Raw genomic sequence first — 15,432 nt, forward strand, 5'->3', positions numbered from 1 at the left:
ATGAAACTGGAGAATTGAAAAACAAGCCAATAAAGATATGCAACATTCTTCTCTTGAACAGTGTTAGCACATTTATTGGAAAACCAAGGTTTAGATAAAAGACGAGATTTTGTAGTGGAGTGTGGGATAAAGGATTCCATTCCTTCAAGAATAATTTCACTGACACGATCTGAGCAAATGTTGACATCAAAAGTTTTGAAACAGTAATCCGACCAAGGAAAAGAAGTCTCCCAGGTTGTAATGCCAAACAACACGAAGTTGGGAATAGACATGAGATAAAGGTTCCATTGGAGAAGAGACAATCACCAAGTTTTCATCTGAAGTGCCTAAAGGACCTCTCACTTCGACCATGTACTTAGAAGGGTTGTTTGTGAGCAAAAGATCAAGCGTATTGGCCGTATGATTAGGACTGTCCGGTATTCTTGTAGGTAAATGAACAATCTGTGTAAGATCATTAGTAATTGCAAAAGCCTCGGGGAGACAAAGACGAATAGATTGACAGTAGCCACTGGCAGAGGTGAAAGAGATTCTTGCACTGCTTCTATTAGAATGAGCAGAAGCCTGAAAAACAAGATGCATGGTATTTCAGAGACTGCTGGGAGCCATTGCGGTACAAGTAAACACATGGGTTGTGTTAGGGTAGCTAAGAATAGAAACAGGTGCAGGTATACTTGTGAGTACACCAATGCTAGGAGTTTAGTAAATAAATTTGATGAATTTGAGGTATTGCTCAAAACATCAAAGGCAGATATTGTTGGGATATCAGAGACGTGGTGTCACACAGATATAAGGGATGCAGAACTGCAATTTGGGGAGTACAATGTCTACAGAAAGGATAGACAGGATAGGAAGGGGGGAGGGGTTATGCTATTAGTTAAGAAACACATAAAAACCAAGGAAGTGAAGCCAGTCGACATCGCTGGACAGTGCAGTGTTGAGTCAGTTTGGTGTGACATAAGCATTGGGAGATCAAAATTGAGAGTAGGAGTGTGCTATAGGCCTAAGGACTCTGATGAGTATAATAAGGAACTGTACAGGGAAATAGAGTGGGCCAGTAAATCAGAGAGTCTTATAATGGGAGATTTTAATTTCCCAGATATTGACTGGAATTTGGGGGCTGGTTACTCACGCACTAGCAGGGCTTTTGTGGATTTATTGGATGATTGTTTTCTACATAAGCATGTTCGGGAGGCAACTAGAGGGAGTAATACTCTTGATTTGATAATCAGCAGTGATTCTTCATGCATTAAGAATCTGCAGATAAATGAACCACTAGGTGGCAGTGATCACAGTGTGCTGAAGTGGGATTTACTCAAAGAGGTAACTACCATTAGGGGTAAAGGGAAGGGTTATTGCTTCCGTAAAGGCGACTACGATGGACTGAGACAGTATTTAAATTCTATACAGTGGGACCAACTGATGATGTTACCAACAGCAAATTCAAAATGGGAAGCATTCAAAGAACTTATCTTGGAAGCTACTAGGCTTTACATACCAACTAAGAAATATTGTTCAAGGTTTAGGCCAAAATGGATGTCAGATGAACTAATGAGGCATATGGCAGAGAAGAAAAATGCATGGGATACTTACAAATTAACACATGACACAGACGCCTATGATAGATACAAGTTGATATGCAACCAAGTTACAAAGGAGGTTAGGCAGGCGAAGGCAGATTACGAGAAATCCTTGGCAAGGGATGCAAAGAAAAACAGCAAAGAGTTCTTTACTTATGTAAACTCTAGAAGGAAGGGGATGAATCTGATTGGTCCACTTGATATTGATGGGTCAACTGTTGATGATCCTGCTCAGGTAGCTAACAAACTAAATGAATATTTTGCATCGACATTCACACATGAGGAGTTATTCAGCAAGGGGAATGCCAGAGGTGTATTCAACTCTAGCAGTAAGCTACAGAATCTTGAAATAACTGGGAGTAAAGTGGAGGAGAAACTGTTGAAGATAAACACAAGAAAGGCACCCGGGGTGGATGGGATCTATCCAGTTATATTAAAGGCGGTTATATCAACTGCCCAGTTATATCAACCTCCACCACAAGGGATGGAACAGACTTCCATCCCTTGTGGTGGAGGTTGATAGCCTAAATAAGTTTAAGGCTCAGCTGGACAGGTATTTTGAACGAACAGAGGAGTGAAGTGGAAGTGGTTTTTTTTTTTTTTTTTTTTTTTTGGCTGATGCTGCATAAGCTTGCTTTCTTGCATCAAATGCCTCTACTAATGCTAATGCTAATCTTGGCCAGCTGGGTCGGTGTGAATAGAAAACGGAAGCCAGCTGGAGTTGTGAACATTAAAATCAACAAGGAAAATTATCTCACTGTTAGGAAAGTTGGACTGAAGAAAGTCAAGTTGCAAAGAGAGGAAGTCAAAGAGCTCCAAGTGATTAGTGAAGTTGGGAGAACAGTAGAGACAAGAGATAACATAGCTCGAAGACATGATGACAGATGGACTAAGAAAATAACAGAATGGTACCCAAGAGGAGCTAGAAGAAAACCTGGAAGACAAAGGCAGAGATGGATAGATGAAATTCATGAGTTTGTGGGTAGTAAATGGATGGCCAGTGCTCAAAACAGAAGGAACTGGAAAGTTGCTGGAGAGGCCTTCATCCTGCAGTGGATTGAAAATGGCTGATGATGATGATAACCTGATCCTAGTGGTAAGGGGGAACCCAAGGTTAACTTGGAAGCACAGATTTAATAAGGGAATTGGCATGATCAGATTTTTTAAAAAATTTCTTTGGGAAATCATGACATATTTAGCCTTTAACTTAATTTGAATGTAAAAGGCTAATACTGCAAGGGGACACAAATCCCATTTGCAGTATTAGCCTCCCCAAACAAGTGGCAAAACCACTATACTGTTACAAAGAACTTTCATTTTAAAATGAGTACTAATAATCTACTTATATCAATTTAATTTACAATAAAAAAAATTAGACTTTATATCACTAAATCTGGTAATTTATAAAAGTAAACTACTGAAAAGCATGACTAAAAACAAACAATTATTCATGCTATGATAAGAAATAATGATTGATGACCACTGACTTCTAATTAAGTATCACATATTAACAACGCCAGAATTAAAAACTGCGTCAAGGAGTACTTCAAGGAAGCTATGAATATCTCAATATCCAATATACCATTGTAAAATTATATACATAAAATTAATAAAACTAACCTTGCTGTCTCACGCCATTCTATTTCATCTCCTTCCCCATGCAGCTCTTCCATTTCACTGAAAAGTGGATGAGCTTCGTGTGTACCATCCTCATCCTCTCCAAGAATGAAGTGTACACGTTCAGCTGGTGGAGTAACTACAACAGAAAAGGTTTAGCAATATTCCTATCCATGCTCAATTGTAATCAATCTATTTTTAAATACGGCATAAAACACCAAGCAATATTATAAAATACCGCTATCTTTAACATTTACAAATAAAACCAAAATATACTAATTCTGTGCATGAAATGTGCTTTCCTTTCAAATATATGAAGGTGCGGCAAATGAATACAACATCAGCTGGCTGAATTTAAATTATGTGCTGCCAGCAAAGACAATAAGGATTTCATAATGGTATCACATGATACAGTATAATGGTATCACTGAATAATTCTCCTGTGCCTCACATGAGAATTATTCAGCTTCTTACAGCGTAGGGCATCACTCCAGCAGAAATTCACCAGCATATGGAAAAGGTGTTTGTCACACCCTCAAGTGTAAGGGTAATAACAGACAACTTGAACATGAAGTTAGAAAAACTGAGAGATGACACCCACGTAGGATATGTTCATGTCGTTGTCATAGAAGAAAGTGTCTTAACAGACAGTGTCAAAAAGGAGAGATTGGTGTACAACAGTCACCGATGTCGCTAGAAAGCTAAACATCAATTATGGGTCATGGAAAGTCTGTATGAAGCAAGTTCCCAGGTGTCAATGATAAAAAGAAAAGTTTGTAAATAGGCCTGTCTGCAGTACCTATTGTGACGTGATGAGAAAGAAAATGGCTTCTTCAACGGCATAGTGACGTTCAATGAAACATGGGGCATTTCATTACCAAGGCAAAAAGAAATTCAAAAATCCAAGACATTCAAAAGCATGGAGAAGGTTAATGTTCATGCTAATCTTTGACTCAGAAAATGCTGTTGCTGTAAACTGTCATCTGTAGAGATGAAACAGTTAACTCACAAAGTTATACTCATATCCCCAAATTTGAACTACAACATGCCATCAAAAATAAGAGATTCAGACATCTGACAGATGAAGTTGAAATTTTATTATATGATAATAGCAACTACATACACAGTTCAACAAATTACAGAAACCATACAGAAATAGTACTAGAAAGTGATTGAACATTCTCTGTACAGTCCAAACTTGCTGCCTCATGATTTATGTTTTAGTAAAACTGAAAAATGATCTAGCAGAAATGTCAATTCTACATGGAAAATGAAGTGAATGAAGTCAACAAACAATAGTACCAAAGCAACAAGGTGGGATGCATGCTTAAGCTATGGAGTTTTTTTTTTTTTTTTTTTTGAACAATAAAGTACCAGGTACTAGTATAAAAAATAATTCTCATTTTTTGACTCCCCTTTGCAATTAACATCAATAAAAGAAAGGTGCTGCATATGTGTAGCTTGTTGTTGTTTGGTTTTTAGGAGCATTAGCAAATAAGGCCATATTGCTCCGGGATATGCGATGGTCATTCCCTGACCTTTCCGTATTTGGTGGTGACGGGCTCGAACCCCAGTCTAATCAAGAAGCGTGTGCTACACACTGCTGCTCCTTCCCACCTGGCTACGGAGGCACCTCATATGTGTAGCAGTAATCCAACACTAGGATTACTAGGATTAGGATAAATATCACCTGCTGTTGATCTGGACAAAGAACGTTTTGGCAGAGACCTTGGTCCAGATGTAGCAATACCATAGGTTTTGAAGTCGGATGTAACTAAATGAAGTTGACTATCTGGAAGAAGTGCTACAATTAAAAAACAGAAATGCTTTTTTTCTTTTCTTCATCAGTTGCTTCCGGAGTGGACTTGCTTCAAAAGATATACAGATTAGCAATGAGGCAGATGTAGTAGCATGTGATGCAAGAAAGCAAGTCTATGAGCTTATGCAGCATCAGCCAAAAAAAAAAAAAAAACACGCCATTCCCTCCAAATGGCTGTCCAGTTCCTTCTTAAATTTATTTAACTTGTCAACTTCCACAATGACAGATGGAAGTTTGTTCCAGCAATTAACCACCCACTGGCTAAAGGCAAATTTCCACACATCTATTCTACATCTGTCTTTTCTTAATTTGAATTTATGCCCCTTAGGTTTGTCATCTGAACAACTGGAAGGATCCCATCAGAATTCAGCGTGCTCAATCCATTCAAGGCCTTATACACCTCAATCAGATACCGCGCAGGTGCCTAGTCTCCAGCCACTGCAATTTGCAGAACTTAAGCCTCTCTTGTAAAAGGTTTAACGGGAAACTAGACAGCTAGTATAGTAGTATCAATTAATCCGTAAAATGTATTAATCTTATTAAATTTCATTGTCCCTTCATTCCCCTCACCAATCTTGTTGTCCTTCTCTGTACACGCTCAAGTAAATCTACATCCTTCCTAAAATCAGGCCTCCAGACCTGTACGCAGTACTCAAGGCGTGGCCTGACCATTGCCTTATACAGAGGGACAATCACCTCCTTCTCCCTGCTAGCAAAATTCCTATATATCATTGACAAAACCCCATGACCTGCCCTGGCAGCCTGTCTGCATTGCTCAGAAAACTTCATATCTGACTGCACAATTACTCCCAGGTCTTTTTCATTTTCTACCACCTTAAGTGTAGTACCACACAGTTGGTACGTTTCTCTGGGGTTACTTCTACCCATATGCAGTATTTGGCATTTGTCAAGGTTAAACTTCAGTTGCCACTTCTTAGCCCATCTGCCCAAATTTTCTAGATCCTGTTGCAGTAGCACACTGTCATTAACAACCCTGCCAACCTTTGTATCATCTGCAAACTTCGACATTAAGCCTGATATACCTTCATCAATATCATTGATAAATATACAAAACAGTGGACTCAACACCGAACCCTGTGGGACTCCACTAATAACAGTCCACGAAGAGCAGCACCCATTGATTACCACTCTCTGTCTTCTCCCACTTAACCATCCTTTTATCCATTGTAGCAACTTACCCTTAATACCATTCTGCTCCAATTTGTACAATGTTGCACATGGAAGACTAGTGTCAAAAGCTTTCCTGAAATCCAAATATCTCTGAAGCTGAAAGATCAGACTTAATGAGGTGGCCAGATTCCGTAAAGTTGTAAAGCACACATGCACACGCACTCTCTCTATGATTCTTTTCTTTTTTAAACTTTCATCAAGCAAAATCACAAATCAAGTTTGAAAATGAGAACATGAACAAAAATAAAAAGCCTTCTCACTTAGATGTTAGAGAGAGAGACCAGGAAAAACAATATCTCTCAATTTATAAAAACTAAGCGATGCCCCTTTCAACAGGGATAAAAATGCAGGGCTTCTTAAACATTAAATGTATCTGAACACTCAAGTCTCTTATATATTTAAAAATATTTTCTTTGTAGCTAAATTTGCACATAAATATTTACTTGATTACATTTCCAAACATATGGATTTAAAAAAAAAAAGAAAAAAAAAACCTATGTTTCAAAAAAGCCTTGAAAGTCAAAATTTTTATATCCATAAACAATACCAACAAAACTGATGGGGAAAATTTTAATATATAAATGTAAAATATAACTAGATAAATAAAACTTTGTTATTTTGGCACACATACCCATCAGCCAGCAAAATATATTCTAAACATTTTGAATCTGTTTAGGGGGAAAATTCTCTAAGTAATGAAAAGGTTGCACAGTTTCATGAAATGTGTTATGGCAGTCTTGATTTCCACATTTCAGAAAATGTATAAACACTACTTTTCTGTATAAAAATTTTTAACTGCTACTTTAAAGCTAAAAAGAGTTTTTGCTTTTTTATTGACTTCAATTGGTATATTAATTTATTTTTTAGAGTTGCTTTATATTCCTAGTAACAATACTTTAGTTTAAATTGAATTTAGACCGAGATTTTGTAGGTTATTACTTAGTATTGGTAAGGGTATCAAATCCACGTGTGGACAGGTTTTGCAGCTCCAGCAAACGAAAGTTTTTAATTATACTTAGCCGTTTATTGACTTAATTGTTAGATTAAATTATTTTCTATAAGTAGATTATAGACCTAGTCAAGCTGCGTGGTTTATTTTGAATTTAGATAGCGTGATTTGGAAAGTAAATAATACCTCGTTTCCGTAGATTAATCGTTCGTAACTTTCCGTCATTGTTATATGATACAATGTGTGCTAGCGTAAGGTTTAACGGAAAACTAGACAGCTAGTATAGTAGTATCAATTAATCAGTAAAATTTATTAATCTTATTAAATTTCATTGTCAATTGAATTGTACTTTTTTAACTAAATAAATATAGCAACCTAGTTATTACAAACGTAACATCATAAATTAATACATATAAGTTGACAGGGGATAAGAAAGTCATATAACGTAACTCGGAGATAATATTCGATACCGAAATACATATACATAGTGTTATAACTGCATTGGGATATAGGTTTAGGGTTATATTTTGTACTGGAATTTTATTGAACTTGAATAGAAATCATGACAGACCAGAGCAGCAAAGCAAAAGGCTCAAACTAGTGGAAGTACTGTGGTTAAGGGGAGAACTGATGGGGGTGGTTGTCCTTTAAAACACAGTCTATTGAAATGCACTGCTTGTTTGATGTTTGTGGAGCAATCAGGAACGGGAAATGATATTGCCAAGGGGGAATGTCTTTGTGTGCGCGATGTAAGGAATGTGAGGAAATCAGACACCAACTCAGCATTGTTATGGGCTTATATGAGAGCTTGAAGGACACTGTGGATGCCCTTGAAGGATTTAAATTGAGGGGCCCATCAAGCCCTCAGCTGCCCACATCAATGCCAGAGCTTGAAATTGAACTTTACGCAACACAGAGACAACACACAAGGTAGAATGTGCTGGTCCCAAAGGAACTAGTTGTTGTAAGTGACTCTATTGTCAGGGAAACGGGGAACATATTGTGCAAAAAGGATAGATGGAACAGGGTATGTCTGCCGGGGGCAAAGGCTGTTGAAGTTGTAGGGCAGATATCATCCTTTAAGGGCACAAAGGGTGATATTGTTGTACATGCTGGCACTAATGATATTAAGAGTAGGAGACCAGCAGAATTACTTAACAAGTACAAGACAATGTTGAAAACAAGCCGTGAGTTAGGGTTGAATTTGAAAGTGTCTGCAATTCTGCCCAGACACGATAGGAGGGAGTATATGCTAAGAGCCCTGTCGATCAATTCGGCCCTGGAGAGATTGTGCAAGGCTCAAGGAGTAGAATTTTCTTCAGCCTGGTCTGTGCTTGTTAACAGGAGAGACTGCTTCTACAGGGATGGGATACACTTAACTAGAAAGGGTACAAGAATATTTGCTGATGCTATCGAGGCAGAGTTAGATGGGTCGGAAAACTGCTTACTTGGGGGGGGATACATGGACTAATAGATTAACAGTAGCCACTGGCAGAGGTAAAAGTAATTCTTGCACTACTTCTATTGAAATGCAATTGAGCAGCAGCCTGGAAAGCAAGGCAATGGGAATTTCCAGGACTGCTGGGAGTCATAGTGGAACAAGTAAATACATGGGCTGTGTTAGGGTAACTAAGAGTAGAAACAGGTGCATGTATACTTTCATGTATACCAATGCTAGGAGTAAAGTTAATAAATTTGATGAGCTTGAAGTGCTAGTCAAGGCATCAAAGGCAGATATTATTGGGATATCAGAGACGTGTCACACAGACATAAGCAGTGCAGAACTGGAATTTGGGGAGTACAATATGTACAGAAAGGATAGACAGGACAGGAAGGGAGGAGGGGTTATGCTGTTAATTAATAAATACAAAATCTAAGGAAGTGCATCCAATTGATGTTGGACAATGCAATGTTGAGTCTGTTTGGTGTGACATAAGCACTGGGAAAGGAAAAATGAGTAGGTGTGTGTTATAGGTCTAATGAATCTGATGAGTATAATGAGCAATTGTGCAGAGAAATAGAGTGGGCCAGTAAATTAGAGTGTCTTATAATGGGGGATTTTAATTTCCCAGATAATGACTGAGATTTGTGGGTTGTTCACTCACACACTAGCAAGGCTTTTGTGGATTTATTGGATGTTTTCTACAGCAGCATGTTTGGGAGGCAACCAGAGGGAGTAATACTCTTGACCTGATTATCAGTAATGGTTCTTCATGCATCAAGAATCTCCAGATAAAGGAACCACTAGGTGGCAGTGATCACAGTGTGCTAAAGTTGGATTTACTCAAAGAGTTAACTACGATCAAGGGTAAAGGGAAGGGTTTTTTGCTTTCATAAAGGTGACTACAGTGGTCTGAGACAGTATTTAAATTCTATACAGTGTAACCAACTGATGATGTTACCAACAGCAAATTCAAAATGAGAAGCATTCAAAGAATTAATTTTGGAAGCTACTAGGCTTTTCATACCAATAAAGAAATATTGTTCAAGAATTAGGCCTAAATGGATGTCAGATGAACTAATTAGACATGTCACAGAGAAGAAAAATGCATGGGATACATATAAATTAACATGTGACACAGAAGCCTATGATAGAAGCAATTTGATCTGTAACCAAGTTACAAAGGAGGTGGAGGTTAGGCAGGCAAAGGCAGATTACAAGAAATCTTTGGCAAAGGATGCAAAGAAAAACAGCAAAGTTCTTTACTTATGTAAATTCTAGAAGGAAGGGGATGAATCAGATTGGTCCACTTGATATCAATGTTTCAACTGCTGATGATTCTGCTCAGGTAGCTACAATGAATATTTTGCATCGACATTCACACATGAGGAGTTATTCAGGGAGGGGAATGCCAGAGGTGTATTCAACTCTGGCAGTAAGCTAGATAATATTGTAATAACTGAGAGTAAAGTGGAGGAGAAATCGTTGAAGATAAACACAAGAAAGGCGCCTGGGGTGGATGGAATCTATCCAGTTATATTAAAGGAGGCGGAAAGGAAATAAGCAAACCCTTATCCATAATTATGAGAGCTTCCCTGGACTCAGCGGAGGTACCCATGGACTGGAGATGTGCAAATGTGACCCCAATCCACAAAGGAGGATCAAAGTGAGACACGCGTAATTACCTGTTATTTTAACTTCTATTCCAGAGAAATTAATGGAGGCACTGGTTAAAGAAGCATTGCAGCATCATCTAGACAAGACTTCAGTTACAGCTCGGACACAGCATGGGTTTGTTAAGGGAAAGTCTTGTCTGACTAATTTGATTGGATACTATGATGTAGTCACAAAAAAGGAACTGGATGCAAAGAATAACTTTGATATCATATATTTGGATCTTAGAAAAGCCTTTGATACTGTTGCACAAATTGGAGCAGTGTGGCATTGGAGGCAAATTGCTGCTATGGATAAAGGGATGGTTGAGTGGGAGAAGACAGAGTGGTAATCAATGGACGCTGCTCTTCGTGGACTCATGTTATTAGTGGAGTCCCTCAGGGTTCAGTGTTGGGTCTACTGTTGTTTTCTGTATTTATAAATGATATTGACGATGATATATCAAGCCTAATATCCAAGTTTGCAGACGATACCAAGGTTTGCAGGGTTGTTAAGGACACTAATGACAGTATGCTGCTGCAATAGGATCTATAAAAGTTGAGCAGATGGGCTGAGAGGTGGCAAATGAAGTTTAACATTGACAAATGTAATGTACTACATATGGGAAGCAGTAATCCCAGAGTAACATATCAACTCTGTGGTACCACTGACAGCGGTAGAGAATGAAAAGGACCTGGGGGTAATTGTGCAGGCAGATATGAAGTTTTCTAAGCAGTGCAGATGGTCTGCAAGAGTAGCTCATGGTGTCTTGTCAATAATATACAGAATTTTTCTAGCAGGGATAAAGTGATTATCCCCTTGTATAAGGCAATGGTCAGACCACACCTTGAGTACTGTATACAGGTCTGGAGGCCTCAGTTTAAGAAGGATGTAGAGCTGTTGGAACGAGTACAAAGAAGGGTAACAAGATTAGTGAATGGAACAAAGGGTTGCTCTTACGAAGAAAGAGCTTACGAAGAAAGAAAGTTTTGCAAATTACAGTGTCTGGAGACTATTCACCTGTGAGGTGATCTGATTGAGGTGTATAAAGCCTTGAATGGTTTGAGCATGCTCAATGCTGATGGGATTCTTCCTGTTGCTCAGAATAATCACCTAAGGGGATAAATTCAAATTGAGGAAAGACGGTTGTAGGATAGATGTGCGAAAGTTTGCCTTTAGCCAGCGGGTGGTTGATTGCTGGAACAAACTTCCATCTGTCATTGTAGAAGTTGATAGCTTAAATAGATTCAAGGCAGAACTTGACAAAAATTTGGAGTGAGTGGATGGGTGAAATAAGGAGGGGGGGGGGTTGGCTGATGCTATATAAGCTTGCTTTCTTGCATCATGTGTCTTTGCTAATGCTAAAAACTTTCTACAGATGGTATCATCATGGAAGCATTATATCTTTTTGAATACTACTTTCATGCATGAAAACAGTATTCATTATGATCCTTAGTATTACTGAGAGAATACTGGTGTGGCCATCATATTTCCCAATAGTGCAGTTTTGGCCAACATTATAACACAGAGTTTTGAAAACAGTGTAGTAGATATTATGCCAAGATTACACCTTGAAAATAATATACAGATAATGTGTTTGTTATTTCCAGGGGTCAGGAGGATATCCTCTTATTAAGTGGTAATTCCTGTTCTTTTGTTAAATTTTATTAAACTAGACAACTGCGAGGAGATCTGATTGAGGTGTTTAAAGCTTTGAATGGACTGAGTAAGCTAAACGACAATGGCATCCTTCCTCTTTCTCCGATAACACAAAGGGTGCTAAATTTAAACTGAGAAAAGATAATTTCAGGATAGATGTGTGGATTTGCTTTCAGCCAATAGGTAGTTGATCGTTGAGGAAACTTCTATCTGGAAGTGAGTAGTTTGAATAAATGTGGGAAAGAAGTAGATAAAGTATTACAGGGGTTGAGCAGATGATGCAAGTAGTGAAGTTCTGGCTGATCCTGTATAAGCTTGCTTTCTTGTATAAAATTAAAATAAAACTAATACAATTTTCTTGAATTGTTTACCACTGTTAATACTAAAATTTAGTATTAAAAAAAAGATGTGACCCAAGCATCTTTTCTTGGATACGAGATATAGGTAAGGATGTTATCATCATACCTGTATTTCCCATTGGTAAATGGGAAATATAGGCATGATTATAACATCCAGGTGGGATTGTTGTCCACTACAAAAAAAAAACCTCTTTTTATTGTCAAGTCCCACAGACCACAATTTTGGAAGCACTTCAATATATTGTTATGAAATTATAGCAAGGGAAAATGATAGCAATTGAAATAGGGAAATACAAATAACAGCCAATACCATGTTTTAGTCCTATTATCCAGGTCTGTTGAATGGATGCTGCATACTAACTACATTAGAGAGATGTGGCTTCCTGGATGTAATTTGCTACAGCAAATTATATAGATTAGATTGTATAGAGCAGATTAGTAATATATTTCTAACTGTGAAAATCCCCATTCCTAATCAAAAACAAAATGGGGCTATTTATAAAATTCAGTGTCCCAAATTGTGAGGTGAATTTTTGTTGGGAATAATAAGAGATATCTACAAGGCCAACTGAAGGACTACACAAGGGTGAAATGCAATGTTAAACTTCCTGATTTCAGCAGTTGTGGATCAGTTCTGTCAGGAAGGACATAAGAATGATCCTTGAATATTTGAAATTACTGATGGCTTCTCTAACACTCAACATGAAATGAAGGAACTCAAATTCATCCTAGCAAACATTATCTTATATTCTGACCACTGTTGCAGGGTGAAGTGGGATAATAACACTATAATAAATGGTCCATTATAACAATGTTATAATTGAACTAGTAAACGGCCATAGAAACAAGGTTGGGTGGATGGGGGATTAACTGATGTTATACATTCCGTGAGTGTCCTTCCCATAAACAGGATTTCCTAGGAATATCTCTTTCATTTTCTGGTGTTATATTCCCATTATAGCAGTATTGAAAAGTTGGCAGATGGTAGCATAACACCTCTAGGATTGTTTCTACATTTTTTATGCTTCAATTCTTAATGTTTTATGTATACTCAGTTTTATCTAACTACTTTAAATTTTATTTATTTTTAATATGTTGCATTTATATTAGAATTTTTTCCACCCGTTTAGTCTGTGTCCTTAAGAACTGTTTAGGAACACAGTGATGGTCAAATATTTTCCAAAAATGTCGCTCATATCAATGTAAGTCTTTTAGGAGGCAACTCAATATCAAAAATATGTTGATAATTTTAAGGACCTACCTGGTCTATGCAACTCATTACCATAATCAGCAGACATCCCATCTTCTTTTCTTTTGTGGCCATTGCGATGGTGGTGCCGATGCCTTCGATGATGACTTCTACGTCTATATCCAGGTACATGTAATCCAACATACACCGTGTGAGCTCTATGACCTTAAATGTACACCAAAAAAGAAATTTATAAAAATACAACAACAAATATTATTCAGCATTAGTTATTATATAAAATAAATTATTAAAGCATAATAAGGATCATGTTTAGTACAAATGAAGAAACAGCATATTAACTTTAGGGATATTAACTTTTCTTAACTCTTTTTTATTAAGTAATTAATGTTTGTTTGTTGTTTGTTATTTGGTTTTTAGGAGCACTAGCAACTAAGGCCATATTGCTCCAGGGATATGCGGTTGTCATTCCCTGACCTTTCCGCAACGTCCGTATTTGGTGGTCGCGGGCTCGAACGCCGGTCTAATCAAGAAGCGTGTGCTATGCACTGCTGCTCCAGCCCACCTGGCTACGGAGGCGCCAAGTAATTAATGAGTATTTTTTGAATTTTGCATATCAAAGTTCATGACTATTACACATTTTCCCATGTCAAGTAACTTGGAAGTTTATCAAATATGCTTTTTGATGTAAAAATTCATTCAGTAACAAACATGCCCGTAATAGAAACCTCCATAATCAATATCTCTAAGTAGTAATTCCCGGTAACAGTTCTTCCTTCTAGGAATTCCTTACAGATAAGAGCTTGTTTGTTAGTTATTTGGTTTTTAGGAGCATTAGCAACTAAGGCCATACTGCTCCGGGGATATGCGGTGGTCATTCCCTGACCTTTCCACATCCTCCGTATTTGGTGGTGACGGGCTCAAACCCCGGTTTAATCAAGAAGCGTGTGCTACGCACTGCTGCTCCTTCCCACCTGGCTACGGAGGCGCCTACAGATAAGAGCACTGCATCGGGTCGTGTACCCAGAGAAACTATGATTATCTGAATGCTGGTCAGGTCTCAGGTAATTTTGTGGTTCACAAGTTTTTGAATGCAAGTAATTTATCACAATAATTTCAAAAATTTGATATATTACCTATATGCTATGACTATATTTTCAGTACATTTTTTCTATTTAAAAGTTTTTGTGTATTATTATACATTAAAAATCAATATTGTTGATCCAGTGATTTATTGCATTAATATTGATATATAAAAAAAACATAAGAAAAATTTTCTTAATACATCTTTTGTTTGTTTGTTTGTTTGTTTGTTTGTTTGCCAGTTGGGTTGTGGGTACAAACAGTGTGATATCTGGTACGGGTGCATTTCAGTTACTATAGATATGGGTCGGGTGCAAGTCTAACCCAATGGGCCCGGGTAGGATTCTATTAAGGAGTTATCCCCCTTGTGATTAAAGAATACTGCTGTTGTTTTTGTAGTGGCAACTTTACGACACAAGGGCAACAATAGCCAAGATATGTCATTCAATTTCATTTAACAAAGTGAAATATGTACGTTTTAATTTTATGACTTTATATTTGACCATAGAGTCCAATTTTATTAAGATAATTGAAAAGCTCATTCATATTAGTTAAATCTCCATGAATTCAAGACAACATTAATGGACACACTATACCTAAGATTGATGGGAAAGACACTTCTCATAGATTCAAGCTGTAACATTGAAGAATGTGATCAGCATGGATTTCACATCTAGAAACAAACCTTTTTTTAGGTCTCGGTGAGTTTTCTGATCATCATTCTATATGTTGTCTATTGGTCTCGGGATCATACTGGAAGCGCCAACTCCTATCCTTAGTAATAATGATGTTTAGGAAACCTGGTTCATTATCGACATTTTGATCAAAATCTTTGCAAGCATCCAACGTCTAATATTTTCCTTATCACACAAACAGT

General features: G+C 37.5%; 1 protein-coding gene across 2 annotated transcripts in view; it reads right to left on the minus strand.

Moving 5' to 3' along the window:
• Ndae1 (Na[+]-driven anion exchanger 1) overlaps nucleotides 1–15,432 on the minus strand; it is a 490,785-nt gene that overhangs the window by 301,774 nt on the left and 173,579 nt on the right. For both annotated transcript variants that reach the window (XM_090387778.1, XM_090387777.1), the window contains exons 4-5: nucleotides 13,527–13,679; nucleotides 3,198–3,333 (exon numbers count right to left, since the gene is read on the minus strand). In XM_090387778.1, the coding sequence (XP_090243904.1) occupies nucleotides 3,198–3,333; nucleotides 13,527–13,679 (289 nt within the window). The remainder of the gene's footprint in view (nucleotides 1–3,197; nucleotides 3,334–13,526; nucleotides 13,680–15,432) is intronic.

Source organism: Mastigoproctus giganteus, chromosome 13 (genome assembly GCF_048544385.1).
Source record: "Mastigoproctus giganteus isolate SK-2022 chromosome 13, ASM4854438v1, whole genome shotgun sequence".
NCBI lineage: Eukaryota > Metazoa > Arthropoda > Arachnida > Uropygi > Thelyphonidae > Mastigoproctus > Mastigoproctus giganteus.